Source organism: Haliotis rubra, unplaced genomic scaffold, assembly GCF_003918875.1.
Source record: "Haliotis rubra isolate DU_JTF1 unplaced genomic scaffold, ASM391887v1 Scf234, whole genome shotgun sequence".
Lineage (NCBI taxonomy): Eukaryota > Metazoa > Mollusca > Gastropoda > Lepetellida > Haliotidae > Haliotis > Haliotis rubra.
Genome location: NW_025766381.1, coordinates 985,821 through 1,005,423, shown reverse-complemented (window position 1 = coordinate 1,005,423; position 19,603 = coordinate 985,821). Strand labels below are relative to the sequence as shown.

The 19,603-nt window shown below is 40.3% G+C and overlaps 1 protein-coding gene across 3 annotated transcripts in view; it reads left to right on the top strand.

The window, feature by feature from the left end:
• Positions 1–19,603, top strand: part of LOC124278275 (sulfotransferase 1A1-like) — a 71,896-nt gene that overhangs the window by 10,723 nt on the left and 41,570 nt on the right. For all 3 annotated transcript variants that reach the window (XM_046713998.1, XM_046713995.1, XM_046713996.1), the window contains exons 2-4: positions 13,419–13,582; positions 15,837–16,157; positions 16,698–16,801. In XM_046713998.1, coding sequence (XP_046569954.1) covers positions 13,420–13,582; positions 15,837–16,157; positions 16,698–16,801 — 588 coding nt within the window. In that variant the 5' untranslated portion in view covers position 13,419. The remainder of the gene's footprint in view (positions 1–13,418; positions 13,583–15,836; positions 16,158–16,697; positions 16,802–19,603) is intronic.

Sequence of the window (19,603 nt, the reverse complement as noted above, 5' to 3'; positions counted from 1 at the left end):
CAGTGATCAGCATCATGAACATCAATCTACGCAAGAGGAACACCATGACCACCCGAACCCGTCAGTCGCCTTTTACGACAAGAGAGAGGGAGCATTGTTTCCATTTAATTGCTTACTACACTAACTTTGAGAACACCTGTTAGAATATTGCTAATTGGTATGGTGGAATGAAAGAATTTTATTCATGTCTTTATCGTGGAATGGTAGAATCTTAGTTAAGTTTTATATGTTTGGATGGTAGAATCTTCGTTCTGATTTATACATTATTATTCCTGCTCCATAGCTAGTTTAATCTCCACTAACTGTCACACAATATGCTTACGCCACTCCTTGCTCTAGCTCCCGGTCATTTCTATTATAATTACTTATTGAAGAAACTAGCACCCTCGTTGATCTGTCTGTGTCTTGTAAACGAAACGTCAAAGTCGACCGGAAAAGGCGCCCTGTTCAGTCTATGTTTCAGTATAGGAGGTACGACAGTCGTAGCGTTACGATAGCTTTGTGAACAGGGGCCCAGTCTGCCCCACGATCATGTCGTTATATGTAGGCCACACTGTTTGATGTACTTAACCAGTCTCTCATGCTGCATTGACAAATGTCTCTGGCTTATGCGAGTTCAGCGTTTGTGTACATGCCCTGACCTTTATCTCGTGATGGAAATTCAGCTCGAACAATCCTGTAAGAGAACAGTCTTCTGAGTGCGTGTCTTTTTCACTCGTTAGTGTACATAGATAGTGGCGTCACGTAAGGAGCCCAGTCGTTCGGACTGGTTTCAGAGAACTGCGTCCCTTAACTGTACAACATCTATGAACGTGAGATTGAATCAAGACAACACTGCAAAAAGGACAATTAGAAAGCGTTTTGAGCAAACAAAAACTGTATGTTTGAAATATTTTAAAGCATTTTTATATGAGACATGCTTTCCAACTGGCGAGATAGTATGTTCCATTATTTGTCACAATATGCGGCTCTCTATTTATATACAAAAACTTCTGTCAATAGGTCCAGACTTGATTATTTACTGACCGCCGCCATATAGTTGGAATATTGCTGAGTGCGGCGTAAAACTAAAGTATATAGGTCCAGACTTGATTATTTACTGACCGCCGTCATATAGTTGGAATATTGCTGAGTGCGGCGTAAAACTAAAGTATATAGGTCCAGACTTGATTATTTACTGACCGCCGTCATATAGTTGGAATATTGCTGAGTGCGGCGTAAAACTAAAGTATATAGGTCCAGACTTGATTATTTACTGACCGCCGCCATATAGTTGGAATATTGCTGAGTGCGGCGTAAAACTAAAGTAAATTCACTCACTCACTCGCTCACTCACTCATTCACTCAATAAAAGCTAGAAAATATTCGCCTTTGATAAATATTCGTTTTAGTCTGGTGAAGATATTTCCATTTCAAAAGAATGAAGCTCCGGTAGAGTCAGATTAACTTTGTCAGTTCGAGGCTTTGCCATTTGAGATGCAATTATCCAAAATGAAACCAGAGCATTGACACGGATCTACAGCCATATAACGAGACATGCATTTAGCGGGATAATGTTATATGTCACTGACAAATAATTTACTGAAATTACGTCCTGCAAGTTGTGAACTCTGTGCCGCGAAACTTTAGGGCTGGATTAGCCTTGTGGTTGAAGCGTTCGTTCGTCACGCCGAAAGTCCGGGTTCGATTGCCCACATGGGCACAATTCCCCCGTTATATTGTTGGAATATTGCTGAAGGTTGCGTAAAGCTTTACTGTTTCACTGACTGAAGGCTCTTATAAACACTCATGCCTCTATTGGGTCACATGGCCATTCTCTCCTATATTCTTCTGCTCATTAATAATGTCAAGTGCTACCACAGTCTCAGTCAAATCATCTCCTGTGCTCTGTGTATCATGCAAATACCACTATTGAGGATTGCTCAAAGTCAGCTTATCAACTGAGATAAGTTTTAATTGACTGGAGGAACGTACTCACTTATAATAACCACACTGGCTGCCCATAAAATATATATACTCATTGTATAAACGCAAAATGAATCCAATCACACAAAGAAGTCAAAACGCAGCAATGGCACACTGTGTGTCAGTTTTTCGTGGGAGAGAAGCACGAAGTGTAACAGACGAGCAGGGGTATCAAACCTCTGAACATAATCCTGGCGAACCAAGATTCGAACCCACAACTGTAGGTGTCTCTCATGCCAAAGAGGACGCAACTCTGCACGGCGAATGACGGTGTCTTCAATTGGGTTTCCCGTATTCGATGCGAACTTTTACCGAAAGAACTGTCCGCGGAAGACATTCAACAAATCTCCACCAATAAGAGATAGTGATCCGAAAACAAAGGTTCATGAATAAATATTCCTTTAGATGTTGAAGAGACATTTCCATTTCGACGGTATACTACTGAAAGTTTGTTAGGAATTACCACTATACAAGGTTTTAAGTAACATTGTGTGCATCTGTTTAAACAGAAGAACACTATAGGGAGAAGAAATGTTTTATGAAGAAAGGTTTTCATGTGCCACACAATGCCATAAAATACATGTAAGCAATAAGTTATCAATTTACCTGTCAAAATGAGAGTATCTGACCAAAACTGAATTCTCGAAAATGGCGAAAACGAATTCATCGTCAAAGAGGATAACTCTCGTATGTGATACACTTGATGAAAGGGCGGTGGGTTATCCTAGGAGTTAAAGCGTTCGTTCGTCACGCCGAAGACCCGGGTTGATTCCCCACCAGGATGCAGTGTGTCAAACCCATTTCTGGTGTCCCTGTGGTGCTATTGCTGGAATATTCCTAAAAGGTGTGTAAAACTAAACTCACTCACTCCACGTGATGTGATCACAGTTTGGCAGTATCATCTTGTTTCCCCAGTGCCTGAACGGTTGCCACGGGATGATTGTTCCAAAGTTCCTGCAGAGTTGGCAAAAAGATAAGGTATAGTGAAAGAGTCATCTTCAGCTCGTTCGAACGGCGAAAACGAATTCATTGTCCAAGACGACAACTCTCGTATGTGATTCACGTGATGTAGGGGCGGTGGGGGTATCCTAGTGGTTCGCTCGTCACGCCGAAGACCCGGGTTGATTCCCCACACGGATGCAGTGTGTCAAGCCCATTTCTTGTGACCCGCGCCGTTGCATTGCCGGAATATTGCTTAAAGCGGTATAAATCTGAACTCCCTCATTCCACGTGATGTGATCACGTCTTGCTCTGCCATCCCGTGCTGACAGTAAGTGTCTGAATGATTGCCAAGGGACGGTTGTTCCAAGTTCTTGTAGAGTTGGAAAGGACAGAGCATTGTGACAGAGTCATCATCTGCAGCTCGTTCGAATGGCGAAAACTAATTTTTTGTCCAAGAGGACAACTCTCGTATGTGATCCATGTGTTTACGGTCTGGCTCTCAGTGTCCAGTGTTCCCAGCATCTTCCAAGGGACGATTGTTCGCTCAGAGTTGGCAGGGTCAGGTTGAAGTTAGAGTCATCTGCAACTCGTTCGACATTTGCACTATAGGATTTGGGTCAGAGCACAAAGTATGACACTATATGTGGGCAGTCTTCTACACTAAGTTGGCATCAACGACCCCTGGTACGTTGATGTTATTGTAACCTGGTTCTTTGATTTGGGACTTCTCGCAGGTTGAAGACAAAGCGGGAACAATCAATGTCAAAACTTCGTGGTTCGTCTAGTGGTTTTATTTAGCATCAACGGTTATAGTTTTAACAATTGAGGTACTTAGCAAGCGTTCTGTAAGCAAACCTGAATGTCCGGGATCTCAGCGACCTCTGACCACTTTACGTTGGTCCCGCAAACCGTCTCCCCGAACCTAAATTTTCCCCTTAGTTTTATCCCCAACCTTTCCTACATCAAAGTCCATAATCCATCAAATCAGAAACCCAGAACATGACTGTTTTGTACGGAAGCGTAGTAGGGCCACGGTGAAAATTTTGTTTTGGTCTTACTATATCCTACGTAGGACTTAGTATCTCCTACGTAGGACTTAGTATCTCCTACGTAGGACTTAATATATCCTACGTAGGACTTAGTATCTCCTACGTAGGACTTAGTATCTCCTACGTAGGAGTTAGTATTGCCTAAGTGCGTATCTCCTACGTAGGACTTAGGATATCTCCTACGTAGGACTTAGTATCTCCTACGTAGGACTTAGTATCTCCTACGTAGGACTTAGTATCTCCTACGTAGGACTTAATATCTCCTACGTAGGACTTAGTATCTCCTACGTAGGACTTAGTATCTCCTACGTAGGACTTACCATCTCCTACGACTTAGGACTTAGTATCTAGTATCCTACGTAGACTTAGTATAGTATCTCCTACGTAGGACATAGTATCTCCTACGTGGGACATAGTATCTCCTACGTAGGATCTTAACGTATCTCCTACGTAGGACTTAGTATCTCCTACGTAGGACTTAGTATCTCCTACGTAGGACTATAGTATCTCCTACGTAGGGACTTAGTATCTCCTATCTCCTACGTAGGACTTACGTAGGATCTCTCCTACGTAGGAGTTAATATCTCCTACGTAGGATATTAATATCTATCTCCCACGTAGGAGTTAGTATCTCCTAAGTGGGTATCTCCTACGTAGGGACATAGTATCTCCTACGTAATATATTTCCTGTAGGAGATGATCGATATACCTTTATATGGATTAATCTGAAACGGTCGACTTAAAGCCCCAGACACGCACACAATCTCCTGTTTCAATGTTTCAGTCACTGTAAGAGTCTACAGTCATTCGTTTCATTCACTATTAGAGTCTACAGTTATTTGTTTCATTTACTGTTAGAGTCTACTATCATGTGTTTCAATTTACTATTAGAGTCTACTGTTTCCTTCACTATTAGAGTCATGTGTTCAACTAACTGTTGCACATTAGTACTGTGTTGGACCGACTGTTATACTTTACTGCCTTGCGTTCAGTTTGCTCTACTATTACGCGTTGCAGTTAGTTCACTGTTATATGTTGCACTTTGTTACACTTTACTATTATGCATTGGATATTTCAGAGGTCGTTGCACATGAATCATAATCTGCGTGTACAGACGTGTCTTAGACTATAGGTGGCAATCTATGTGCACGTATCCCCTTATATTTATACAAATAACTATAATGACAATTCTTTGCCTTTTTTGAATTTCGTATTGTTTTACGCCGCACTCAACACTTGTCCACCCAAGTCAAGTCAACCTGTAAACAATTACGAATAAAACCGCAAACGAGCGTTGCATCCGATCCAACCTAGCCCTATAAAGACAAGCAACAACTTGCGGAGGTCGTGTTATAACCCGAGTTTCATATCACAACCTCACCCCAACCATCCCACCCACCTCTGTGGGTGTGTGTGTGTGTGTGTGAATAGATGTATGTATAATAGATTAAACATAACCATACCCAAACCTCCATAACTGCAATTAGAACAGGGTCCACGTCACCCTAACGTAATACACACACAATAAAACACTGTACAGTAACACTGCGTTAGTGTCATGAATATTCATTGACTCACATTTCGACTATCTAACGCCCTGCATAGCCAAACATTTCTCAACTTAATAACCATCCTTAAAAAAGGATATATTAAGTCCTACGTAGGAGATACTAAGTCCTATTCAATATTACCCATGTGGGGAATATTCGGCGTGACGAGCGAACGCTTTAACCACTGCTAACCGCCCCCTGCCATTGTTACATGTAACCCACGTCCGAGTTGTATCTCTCCCTGACCATTTAGTTTACCCTCAAGTCATGTTGGTGCTCTCTGTCTTTCTTGATATTTACATGGCCCCAAAACTCAATTACAACTTGTTTATGCTGTCCGATGTCACCCAGCTTCGGACAACCAATTAATATCTGTAATCTGTTGCTCCCTGCGCTCCCGGTTCTCACGTACAACTTTCCTTTACAGTTAAATACGCAATTAATGCAAATTACAGCATGCACAAGCATTAAATAATATAATGTTAATCAGCAATAAAACATGTTCTTATTATTTATCAAATTGAACCGGAGAGTGTAGCTCCCGGTTACATTATGTTCGTTTCCGGTCGTCAAATGACAAGTTTGGGGTGGGATGGGACGTGTGGGGCGTCATATACAACAGGTAAATTCCATTTTCTAGGTAAATATGATGCATACCAGCATGTTTACTCACGTAAACCACAAAACATAAGAGACGTTAATTGCCGTATTGCGATCGATGTGCTTAGGTGCGCGGAATTACCGGACGGCATTGCATGCATTTTGCTGTTGCATATTGTCAAAGCGATTAATTCAGGACAGACATCGTCCAAATATTTCAAAAGACCACAAACTATGTAGTCAAGACATGTGAGACTGTATTGTAATTATTTATGAACAGAAGGTGGTAAATTCATATTATGGTCATGCATAATAGCTCAGTCGTTATTGAATATGTAAGTGAATTAGATTTGTTGTCATGATCAGTTGTGCCTATATTGCACTCACGAATGGACACATTAGATGTACTTTACATCACTAATATGCTGATAGTGAACTTATATAAATAATTGGTTCAGTGGCAAATAGCATTTATATATGATTTCTATTACGACAGCTGGGATATAATTGAAATATGTGTTAAATATGATTTGCAGGAATGGTTCCCGAATTATTATCATTTGATGTTAGGTTGAAAGAAGAAATATTATAATTGTTATGCATACAAGCTCTACTATTTGAGATGCTAATTCCACATCAAAAAGTGTATATAAGATTATTTTTTTGAGATCTTTTATGTACATGTATTATGTACAACACACTTGACCTCACAATAAATATTGAAACCTTCCCTTGACTGATGGGTGAGTTAAGGACTTTCTATATTTTATTTTGAGGATTATAAGTTGTTATCCCATAACAATCCGGGTAACACGGTCACCAGTAGGAATATTGTTTTGTGTGATTACGATATACATTGTACAATGATTCTGTCACCGTAGATCCAAACAGCCACTGACTGCAAGCACTCTCCGTGTATGATGAAATTGACGTCCAAAAGGGGGTTGCTCGTTCAGACAATCATTGAGTGAGTAAGTGAGTTTAGTTTTACGCCGCACTCTGCAGTATTCCAGCTATATGGCGGCTGTCTGTAAATAATAGAATCTGGACCAGACAATCCACTGATCAACAGCATGAGCATCGATCTGCGCTATTTGGAACTGATGACATGTGTCAGCCAAGTCAGCGAGCCTGACCACCCGATCCCGTTAGTCGCCTCTTACGACAAGCATGGGTTACTGAAAACCAATATTCTAGCCCGGATCTTCACGGGTTCAGACAATTATTGTGTAAGAAAACCAAGTTCTATGACTGTCAACTTCCCTATCGCAATGAGTGCGACGTTTCGGTGTTGTTAATAACACCGTTTATTTATCAAGCAAGTCATTGACGTTCGGTGTAGGTACTAACACCGTTATCAAGCAAGTCCTTGACGTTCGGTGTAGGTACTAACACCGTTATCAAGCAAGTCCTTGACGTTCGGTGTAAGTACTAACACCGTTATCAAGCAAGTCCATGACGTTCGGTGTAGGTACTAACACCGTTATCAAGCAAGTCCTTGACGTTCGGGGTAGGTACTAACACCGTTATCAAGCAAGTCCTTGACGTTCGGTGTAGGTACTAACACCGTTATCAAGCAAGTCCTTGACGTTCAGTGTAGGTACTAACACCGTTATCAAGCAAGTCCTTGACGTTCGGTGTAGGTACTAACACCGTTTTCGAGCAAGTCCTTGACGTTCGCTGTAGGTACTAACACCTATCAAGCAAGTCCTTGACGTTCGGTGTAAGTACTAACACCGTTATCAGGCAAGCCCTTGACGTTCGGTGTAAGTATTAACACCGTTATCAGGCAAGTCCTTGACGTTCGGTGTAAGTACTAACACCGTTATCAGGCAAGTCCTTGACGTTCGATGTAAGTACTAACACCATTATCAAGAAATCATGCAATAGAGAAGTTGACTATCCATAGAACTTGGTTTTCCTTCACCTATACAACTTCTAAGAGGCATTTATGTAAACCAACTGAGCTTGTTTGCCAACCCCTGTTCTTTCTTTTGAAATAAAATATGTTTAAAACAATTTCTAAAATACCTCTCAAAGAAATCATTATGTACCCGAATATTTTATCATCAACTCATATTATCCTAAACAAAATTTGAGCAGTATACTAGTATAAGATTAATATAGGGAGTCATATTAACTCTGTCAGTTCTGGGGTTTGATTATTTCGGGATGGCATTATTCACAATAAAGAGGCAGTAATGACACCGTTCTCTATGCACATAACGAACCAGACGGATTTGGTCCTGCTACCAATGTGTAAATTATTTATGAGGATAAATCCTCCCCGATCGTTGCCCCCGAGCACAATCACCGTTCCTTTAGTGTCAGTATTCAATAGTTAACCATACACATACAAAGCCCACCGGAGCAGAACGTTTGCAGGACACTTCTGTATTTCGTTGTCTATTCGAAACGATAGGCCAAAAAAGTATATTTCTTACCATACAAATATTATGTATGACATAAATTTAAACATCATAGAACATTGAGGTTGATTATTATGAATGCATAAGTCAACAGAAATAAGGATTTGGTTATTTAATAACTTACACAAATATTAACACATCTTCGGGAAATACTGTCTTTGATTATTAGGCCATCGATTCATCATGTATGTTCAGGGAATGGAAAGCATCAGTTTCGAGATTAGAGGGAAGTCTCAAGAAGACGATTAGGCGCAGCCTGAGTAGAAACGTTAACGTCAATGGCGTTCAGCAGGTCATTTCTGAATGTGGTGGCAGCAACGACGAGATGGCGTCTTGCCGGAGAAACCGCTGTATGGTGGAGCGTTGTCGACCACCTGCATGTCGCTGTCCTGCTCAGAAGTAGGTGTAAGACCACATTACAAACATTAGACAATGGGCGATATATGCCCATATATATGCCTCTATATATGCCTCTGTGCAAAAGAACGTGAGTATTCTGTGTAAGAGCAAGTAACTTTGAAATTGGGGCAAACATTACCACACTGGAAACTTTTATATTATTACTAAAGAAAAGGGAGATACAGTTTACAGGTTGTTATGCACGGGTCAACTTTATTCAGCGTCTGTTACACAACTGAGGCCATCGTCAGCCCACCTGCCCGGACGCTGTTTGACAAGTCCCGATTCACAGGCAATTCTACGAATATACTGACTGTCAAGCAGTCCTGTATCGTATTACGTTACATGTATGGTCAGCCTGCACTATCCAGCACCGCATCCACAATGTTCAACTTCAGTGTCCAACCTGCCTTACTCTAAGGTTAATTCTACATTGCTGACCTGCACATGGCTGTGCTGATGGCCATGCTGATATGAGTTGTCTGTTGTTTCATTTATATTGACAGCACTGTAAAGATTTAGATATCTACTTTAACTTAACTCAGGGAATATACAAACAGTTACAATATATTCCAAATCTCTGTTAAAACCCATATCCAACCGAAGTGGCCAGGTTCACAGAGAAAAATACAGACAGCATAAAAAGAGATGCTCACAATTTTACGCATTACTTTTTGAGCTGGTCATCCTCATCAAACTTGCTCAGCCATTAATAGAATCTGATATTACATGTACATGTGTTTATAGTTTGGTCTTAGGGACGGTGGGGTAGCCTAGTGGTTAAAGCGTTGGCTCGTCACGCCGAAGACCCGGGTTCGATTCCCCACATGGGCATAATGTGTGAAACCCATTTCTGGTGTCCCCCGCCGTGATATTGCTGGACTATTGCTAAAAGCGGCGTAAAACTAAACTCAGTCAGTCAGTCAGTCAGTTTGGTCTTAAAGACCCAACACAAAATATGGCGCGGTGGGGTAGCCTAGCGGTTAATGCTTTCGTTCGTCATGTCGAAGACCCGGGTTCGATTCCCCACATGGGTACAATGTGTGGAGTCCATTTCTGGTGTTCCCCCGTCGTGATATAGCTGGAATATTGCTAAAAACGGAGTAAAACACAGCTCACTCACTCAGTACAAAATATAAAATTACCACCTCAGCCAGCTTTACCGAGTTCAGTAAGCTGAACAGACCAACCCCAGTTCCACACAAAACCTCAACTGCTTGAAAATACCTGTGGTCACGCTCTGTGTAAATCATCATATTAATGCAAATTGCACTAAATATTAAAAACTGTGATTAGTTTTAATAACTGAATGGATGAACATTTAATATGCACAAAAATCCTACACGGTCACAGCTGTCAGATGATTCAGTCTGCACTGAATGCATGCTTCTTAACATACGGATTCTGATATGTTGTAGAATAACCTTCATGAAACACCTGTCTATATCGAACAAATACTATTCTGTTGTGAGCGAGTCAGTGTGTTAAAATTGAAAGTCACTTTGACAATATTTCAGCTATATCGTGACTAAATCAGGTTATAGATTAATAATATTTAAAGGTAAATTATAAAAACCTGTCAACGAAGGACAGTAAAACAACTAGAATATCACAGATAGAAATTTAAAACTAGTAATTAAATCTAAAAGATTTTATCTATACATGACATATTCTCTTGTGCTCTTTTTTCCCGTTATATATGTGTGTGCGTGCGTGCGTGTTTGTTTGTATACAAACATATCATTGAAGATACAAATTACAGGTAGGTTGCTGTACAATCCTACGCGATACACAGAGGCAACAGCCGCACCGCGACAGGGGTCTTTGGAAAAAGGTATAATAGATATTATACATTCAAAGGTAGAAGAAGGTCCTGTCCATATATTAAACAACTGAAAATACAGAGTTTATGTATGTAATATGCCAGGAAATTGTGCAGTCTGTATTAATGATAATTGATTGTCATAAAACATATAATGTGATATAAACAAATCACAAATTTAAACCGTTGTTAATATGGGAGATGTAACTCACCATTGTGACAACCACAATATGTATATTTAATGAAGTAAAGAAATATTGCAAAAATATTTCATTTCATACAAGAAGGGAGAATACTCTGGACAGCGGGAGAGATAATAGACTAACGCTTAGGCTCTGAATATATGTATAATATTGATCGTAAGAAATAATCCCATTTGAATTGAAAAGGAGCCCCAGTAAGAAGATCCTAAACCTGAGGAAATCTAGACTTGCTTCATTGAGGGATTTAGCATTGAGGACAAGGAATAAATGTTACTGTGACGGTATCTATCCGCCAGTCTATATAGCCGACCTTTACTCAGGTTACTGAGTGGGGACCCTAAACCTGAGGAAATCTAGACTTACTTCATTTAGGGCTTAAGCATTGCAGGGAGGGCTGGGCAGGAGGGATAATATGAGGCAGACTAGTGAGTTGAGGGCGGGTCAAGTCGCCTCCAGCCACGACCTGTGTTTAATGGGTGCAGCGACGGAGACTTGCCGCCAGTCAATATAACCAACCTTTACCCAGATTAGTGGGTTACTGGCTCTCCACAGTGGCTCCCTGCATACATGAAAGCAGACGTACCCTGCTAGACATGTAACGGTATCTAGGTCACGAACGGGATTTTGTGCTTTAAATGCGGTCACGTATATAAAGGGATAACGTGAATAAGGTCCGTCGTCTAACGTCTGTGCTCTTCAATACGTTAGTTGAGTTGAGTTGGGTTTTGCGTCACATCGGCATTATTCCAGCCATATAGTGACGAGAACAAGTTTGCATTAATAAACATTGAAAGTACATACTCGGAATGAGTTTTATTTCAAAAACATATATTCATTACATTGTCATTTAAAAGCAGAAAAATGGAGCCGTAGTTTAGTTTAGAGCGAACCAAAGATCTGTACAAGTGAAGGAGGGTAATCTGATCCCCTCCCTACTCTGTATTTGAAACGACTTTTAGTAAGTCCAGAGCCTTCAAGCACTTGGTTTTCAAATATTTTATGTGTGGCAAGAATGTTAGCTGGCGGTCGAATATGAGTCCCAGGAATTTGGCCTCTTCTACTACCTTGACGGGAGTACCATCCAAAGATAGGTCTGGATCCTTGTGTGGTCTGTATTTACGACAAAAGTGAATACAATTTGTTTTGGATTTTGAAAACTTAAAGCCATTTTGGGTACAGAGACGCCAACTAAGTCATAATGCCTTAACATCTGCCCCAGATACTCCTTCGACATATGTTACAAACAGGTATTTGGGTCTTCTAATGCCCCGAATTCTCTAAGTATGAGATCAAATTAAGGCTGAGACACAAAGTGACCTCAACGCTGTGTCTGTAGTCAATATGAAAACAATAACGTCAACGAATCTTGATAATCTACTAAAACAGATTCCACTGGGCTTAACGCGAATGGTGAAACATGCTGAAAGTATCATTGACAATCATTGATGACACAAGATGTACACGATGGAGTTGTGAAAGTCTCAGAGCTTAGATGGTTTCGTGCCAGTTGTTCATTGTCAACGTTGCGTCCGGCAATGTAACCTAACGATGCTCATGAATCCTAGTGAATGAGCTAAAACATCGGTAATATTTCAGTGAGTGAGTGAGTTTAGTTTTATGCCGCACTCAGCAATATTCCAGCTGTATGGCGGCGGTCTGTAAATAATCGAGTCTGGACCAGACGATCCAGTGATCAACAGCATGAGCATCGACTGCGCAATTGGGAACCGATGACATGTGTCAACCAAGTCAGCGAGCCTGACCACCCGATCCCGTTAGTCGCCTCTTACGACAAGCAAAGTCGCCTTTTGTGGCAAGCATGGGTTGCTGAAGACCTATTCTACCCCGGATCTTCACGGGTCGGCAATATTTCAGTCATATCGTGACGAGAACAATTTAATTTATATCAATATTAAAATCAATAAATTGAAATGTATAAACCTGGCATCGACAGTACAACTATTAGAGTATCACAGCTCTTAATTTTAAATTAGGACGGTATCATAAACGTATATCTCTATAGACAACAACACAACATCTTTTCAGATGTTGAGACTATGACAAAATTAGCCAAGCATTAATAAAACACACATTCTACGAATAAAAACGTGGTAAGAATATACTTTGAATGTTTGGGGACTTACGTAACATTTGACTTCTATTTAAATAATACAATATACAAAGGGGATATAGATCAGCAGCAACTGAGAGCTGATCACCATACTTCAGACCATGGGGACATACTGTACTTTTGATACCTGCATGGACCCTAGACGGATTTATATCAACCCTTCAGCAGCTGGTGATTGTATGCAAATTTATCCAAAAAAGAAATGATAAAAATGCTACATTTAAAAAATTGGGTAAATTCAAATTTCCTTTGAATGTTTTGGGACTCATTAATACTAAAGGTTAATCCGAGGTAACAGGCTGTTAGATGTCATGTTGTCTCTGTTCAGGATGTCTTTGAAGCATGTGACTGACGAAGCAGGGGATTCCTTGATGTTGCTAGAAGTTGATGGTTTCCTCTTCGCCCCCGACCTGTCGGCAGATGTCGTCAAAGGTCTCGGTCAGTTTCCCTTCCGGGATGACGACGTTATGGTGTGTTCGTATCCCAAGTCAGGTGAGTGAGTGGATGGGGCTGTTTTATTCTTAGTGCCATAATGTTATCAGGAATATCCAAGAACACGAGAATGGTGCTCACAAACCCAGACTATTGATAACAGAACTACAGCACTATATGCTGGAATCGAATCAACGATCACAGCTTTCTGGAACACGAAGGGAACGCAGTTCTACACTGTAAATTCCGGTCCTTCAACAGAACGCCACAACCCAAGCCCTCATTTTGTCATATACGATCTTTATGAGTTCTGTTTATGTTCGACACAATATTTTAAATATCTGTTTCATTTAGGATACTATAAATACTGTAACAATATTTTGGCTCGACAATAATTCTGTTGAACAGAATACCTCTTTAAAAGAACGATTCTGTCAAGACCCTAGCCAGATGCGTTAAACATGGACGTAATTAAGATGTCTTAAGCTCAGTTATTATACTGAACATCATTGAAAACGCACGACTTATAAAAATTCAGATTATTAAAAGCACGTGTAAGGAATTGATATTTTTTGAGTGGATAATAACAGATGGACGACTGACAAATACATGCAACAACAGAAAAGATGCTCATTCATTGAAATGTTCCACAGTCAGAAAGGATCAAACACACGTGGGGTCAAATCGAAAAGTCAATATCGCGTGTGACCGCCATTTGCATTGACACATGCAGTTCAACGTCTCCTCATTGAGTCAATAAGCGTCCGAATAGAGTTCTTGAGGATGGTATTCCACTTCTGCAGTAGTGCAGCCTCAAGTTCCCGGATGTTTCGCATCTGTTGTTGCCGCGAAAGACTTTGACCAATTTCGTCCCACAAGTGCTCTATGGGGGATACATCTGGCGACTGTGCTGGCCAATGAATAACCTGGGTGAGTTGCTGGGCCAGATACTGCATGGAAAGTCTTGTTGTGTGTGCCCGTGCGTTGTCCTCTTGAAATGTATGGACATCTTGGTGGTGATTGAAGACAGATACGATGTGATTCTGAAGAATCTGCTCACTGTAATAAAGGGCATTAACTCTCCCTTGACAGACATGAAGGCAATCCTGTGATTGTAATTTATTCCACCCCAGACCATGACACTCCCACCACCCAAAGGTCTATCTGAACCACACACTCATGAGCATAACGTTCACCACGTCTACGCCAAACACGTAAGCGGCCGTCAGCATTACGTAGATGAAGACGTGACTCGTCAGTGACTACTACACCATGCCATTGTTGTAACCTTTACCGAAAATGCCTGCTAGCCCATTGTATACGCTCATTACGGTGTCTGTCAGTCAGAATTGGTCCAACGTAAGGACGTCGAGCATGGAGCCCTGTAGCGTGTAGACGGCGTCGCATGGAGTGAGCGCTGATGACCCCCACGTCAACCTTGAACTAGTGCAGCAGTCCTTGCAGTCTGGACAAGGTCAATATGGCGATCCTGATGGAGCGTCGTAACACGTTGTTGCCAAGGTCATTGAAGGTCATGGGTGCTGCCTGTCTACTGATGTCGTCTATGAAGCCTACCGATGGTGGAGTGTCCAAGTCCAAGCTGTCGAGCAATATCCCTGCTGCTGGTGCCAACCTGAATCATGCCTAGTGCACGTTCTCTTTCGTGAGGTGTTAACCTCGGCATCTCTGTCCTCGTTTCACAATCGTTAGTGAAGCAATGCGAATCGGTTCTCATACACCTGCTTTTAATGTCACAGTCAGTATGATTTCAGAATGAAATTCGCGCTTTTTTCATGGCGTTGCTGCATGTTGATGCATTTTGGAATAAAGAGTCATACTGTGGACAGGAATTTGTTTCTAAAGCATTTATTCAACTGGACATGCCCTTCGACTTCATGTTATTTATATTCATTGATCATTGTCATGCTGAAATCCGTCTTGATGAAAATGTGGACAATTTTAGACTGGTGCGTTTTCAATGATGTTCAGTATATATAGTTGCGTAGCTGTAGTTCCTATATCACTAGCTTCTTCACCTTTGACAATAACAATTGAACAAGAATCAATATAATTTACTACCTAGTCAATTATGTTAATCCTGTTGTTTTCTTTGTTACACTCAGTTATATCGACAACGGTACAGGAATCTGTATCGAAACGTCACACTCACGTAATAAAGAAGTTGCTATCCATAAAGTTTGTCCATAATTTACTTCCCAACTCCTTAAATGCCACTCAAAGAAGAAGAAGAATCAGTTAATAAATGTCAAAAGTATCAACGACCTTGATATAAGGGGAGTTAACTCTGTTTCAGGTTGTCATTGGGTGTGGGAGATACTGCGCATGCTACAGGAAGGAACTCTTGACGTGGCCGTACAAGAAAAAGAAGACCTGATGATGGAATGGAAGACACCAGAGTTTATGGACAAATTCCCGTCGCCACGAGTTTTAAATACCCATGTGTTGTTGAGACATCTAAATCCAGAGCTCTTTGAGAAGAAGATCAAAATCATCATGGTTGTCCGTAACCCAAAGGACGTTGCTGTATCTTTCTATCATCACCACAAAAAGCTCGTAGAGTATGAGTACAATGGGCAATTTACAAATTACGTTCCAAACTATCTAGATGGAAAGGGTGAGTTTGTCTTGGTTCAATATATATTAATTTTGCATTGAAGTGAGAGTGTGGTTGTTTCAGTCATGTTAGAAATGTGACGAGTCTTTGGCTGGGTGGACAAGTGGAAGCAGTATGCCTCGCTGCTGGACACGATGACAGTCAGTCAGATCCCACATCGTGAAAACCCGATTACCGCTGTCGTCGACAACGTTTTGGAACTATTAATCGGTTGGACATTGGTATAATTTCAGTTGTGTTTACCATCCAAGCAAATTAGATTTCAACATGAATTCAGAAAATACTCGTTAATAATTAATCAGTCAGGACACTCACATATTGGAACAAGGACGCGTTTGCCTCCAGTTCAGTGTTGGCAATCACAAATATAACGCAAACCTCCATTTTTCCGGTTCTGTGTTCCAGGTGATTTTGTTTGTGGCGATATTATGTAGTTGAAAGAAGATTATTGCGAACCCAGGATTCTTTAATGTGGACGATGTGTAGAGTTTTGTGTCGTCCTGATCAGTGAGGAAGCCCCTATATGCTTCTGTGTTGTAGTTGACTCCGGCTGTGTGTTCGACTATACACGGGACTGGGAGAAGGAGATTGACGAACACCCTGAACATCCAATACTTCTTCTCTGTTACGAGGACATGAAAGAGGTTAGTGTCCAGATGCCTCATTGTCAAAAGGAGAGATACAGTGCAAAGTTTGGTTTCAGGTTCTCATATTTGAAAGTGTTATAATATTTTGAACTTTAAAAACACCAAGGGAATTGTTGTTCAATCAATAACTTGAACCCATTTGAATAGATTGTTTCAAATTTTGTAATCACCATCGATAGGAGAGGAAATGTGCAAAGTTATATCTTGATATATTTAATTTGTCGATAATTAGCACAAAGTACTTCTCTTCACCTTGGGAAAAACGTCCCACCTCAAATGTGTGAAGCCAATAACTTAACAATCATCAATGGATTGTTTTCAGATTTCGGTAATTGATCCTTTGTTTATAGGAAATATGCAGTGCAAAGTTTGGTACAGATCTTACCTATCGGTCAAGAATAGTCACTATTAATTAGTGTACAGCTGATGTTGTGAGTCTCGGTCGGGTTCGTTATTGAGCCTTGTTCCGTGTTTTGGCGTATGAACTAAAACAACTCTCAACTGACTACTCGGAGCAAAATGTCTTTAAGCAGTAACCAAACAGATCTAGATACTCCACCTGTAACAAAAATCCCCGTTTATGGATGTAATAGCAGCAGCAGCAGCAGCAGCAGTAGTAGTTGTTGTTGTTGTTGTTGTTGTAGTAGAGTTTAGGACGAGGCAGAAACCTGCTGAATGGTTGTATTGCGCTCAATAAAAAACAGATGATGATGCAAGATAGATCGTTGGAAAGACCTTCGCATGACATTGGGGTTGAAACTGCAAGACAGAACAATTCTTGTGTCACCAGTACTGCTCTAGATTTTGAGCTGAAAATTTTGTTTTTTTAACTGAAATTAATTTATATGTCTTCAAAAATGGAGAATGGTCCTCATCGATAATTGTCCCACAGGCATTCACAGTGCAGTGATCAAGGCAAACTCTTGTCAGATTGATTACCTGCCTTCCCTCACAACCTTTAATTAAGGCTTAACAAGTGAACATAGTGTATTCAAATGCCATCCAGATTTCAAATACTTAAAAAATGTGGTCGTCTTTAGTACACGATTTGATTTCTGATAAGAAAGTTATTATGCCGGATTTATGGAAAGATAGATTGCCTCCTCATTTCCTTGATCCAACATGTACAAACACCAAAATGACGTCGTCACAAGAACTATAAGAATCCAGATGAGTCTCTGGCTCCTCAATTCAAAATACATATCACTTCCTGGTTCAGCTGGTCCTTACAAAGAAGATCAACATCAGCCATTAATGCAGTAAATATAATAGATCATGGATATTTTTATTGACCTGTCGCAGCTCCTCAAGGATGGCTGTCACGCAACTGCATCTCGCCAGACACCTATGCTAAAGAGAATTCAAATTGATAAGAAGCTCCAAAATGTCGATTGCTCAAGATAGTCTAAGATACCCTAGTGGAGATATCCGTCACTGGATCGAATGAGTTAATATCTAACGTCACATCGGCCATATTTCAGCCATACCGTGACGAGAACAATCTATACATTAAACCAAAATAAATATATGCCATAAAAACCTGTCGTCAAGAAAACAGTAACAATTTAAAACAAGCATGTTGTTTACACCATCGCTTCAGACGATTATCTAGAAATTTAGAGATCATTAAAAGAACATATATTCTACTATTAAAACGATTGTAGATATAAAATTACTTTGCATGAAGTGAGACTTAAGTACCCTCTCAGGAGACAATAACTTTACGGTACTTCAACCCCTGTTGAGGGTACAGCCACAATCGATCTCTGTTAGTAATTATATCCTATCAAGTTGTAAAAGAAAACACTATGTTCATAAAAATGTATGAAATAAGACTATTTGTTTTTAACAATACAAGGTTAAAAGAGAATTAACGTTATTAAAATTGTCCTTTATTATTTTGACAATATAACATTTATCCCTTGTGATGGAAACATCTAAACAGTCAAGCAGGACATGCTTGACCGTGATTCACTCACCACAGGGGACACAAAACAGAGGATCCTCACCATTCAATAAATAGTCATGAGTATTTATCTTACCTCACACATAAATATCGCGTTCTGATTGGCTGAGCGCTCTTCTATTATTTTCAATGTACCCCACTTACAAGCGAGTAACATTTCAATGTACCCCGCTGTCAGTGGCAACTCATTTGGTACTTCGTGGTAGTAATTCTTTATCTCGAATAACATTGAATCACGTATGATGTACGGAAATTACCGATGTTTTGCGAATGCAAATCGATGGAAGGGAGATGACTCTAAATCTAAATCTGTGCCCCCCTCGTGACCAGTGAACAACTTACAATGGCGAATGACCCATACGACACAGACGTAACATGACTTCTTCAAATCTGGCCTGACATTCCAAGTGGGTATAACCGATATTTCTTTTGCATTAGATCACGGACGTAAGACCTAATCACGATTTTATAATCAGTGTATGATGTCACAGATTCCGTCACTGGAGAAAATCTAGATTTACAAGTTTGCAAAAGCCTTGTAAAAGATAAGATTTATGTGGGATTTTGCTTAAGCCTGTTACATCAATGTCATAATGCATTTTAGACAGAATATGACCTCTGCATCGAAGTATGGTATTTACATTGTATTTATATAAAAAGAATGTTTTCTATTCATAGCAGCTATATAAAGATATCAGCCTCTATGATATATATTTTCTGCACACATGTTAACATAAATTAATAATAAAATGGTGGTTCAGGGGTATATATTGAATTAATAGAATGAAGGTGACAGTTTTCATCTAAATATTGAGTATTTCTAAGTAACTTGA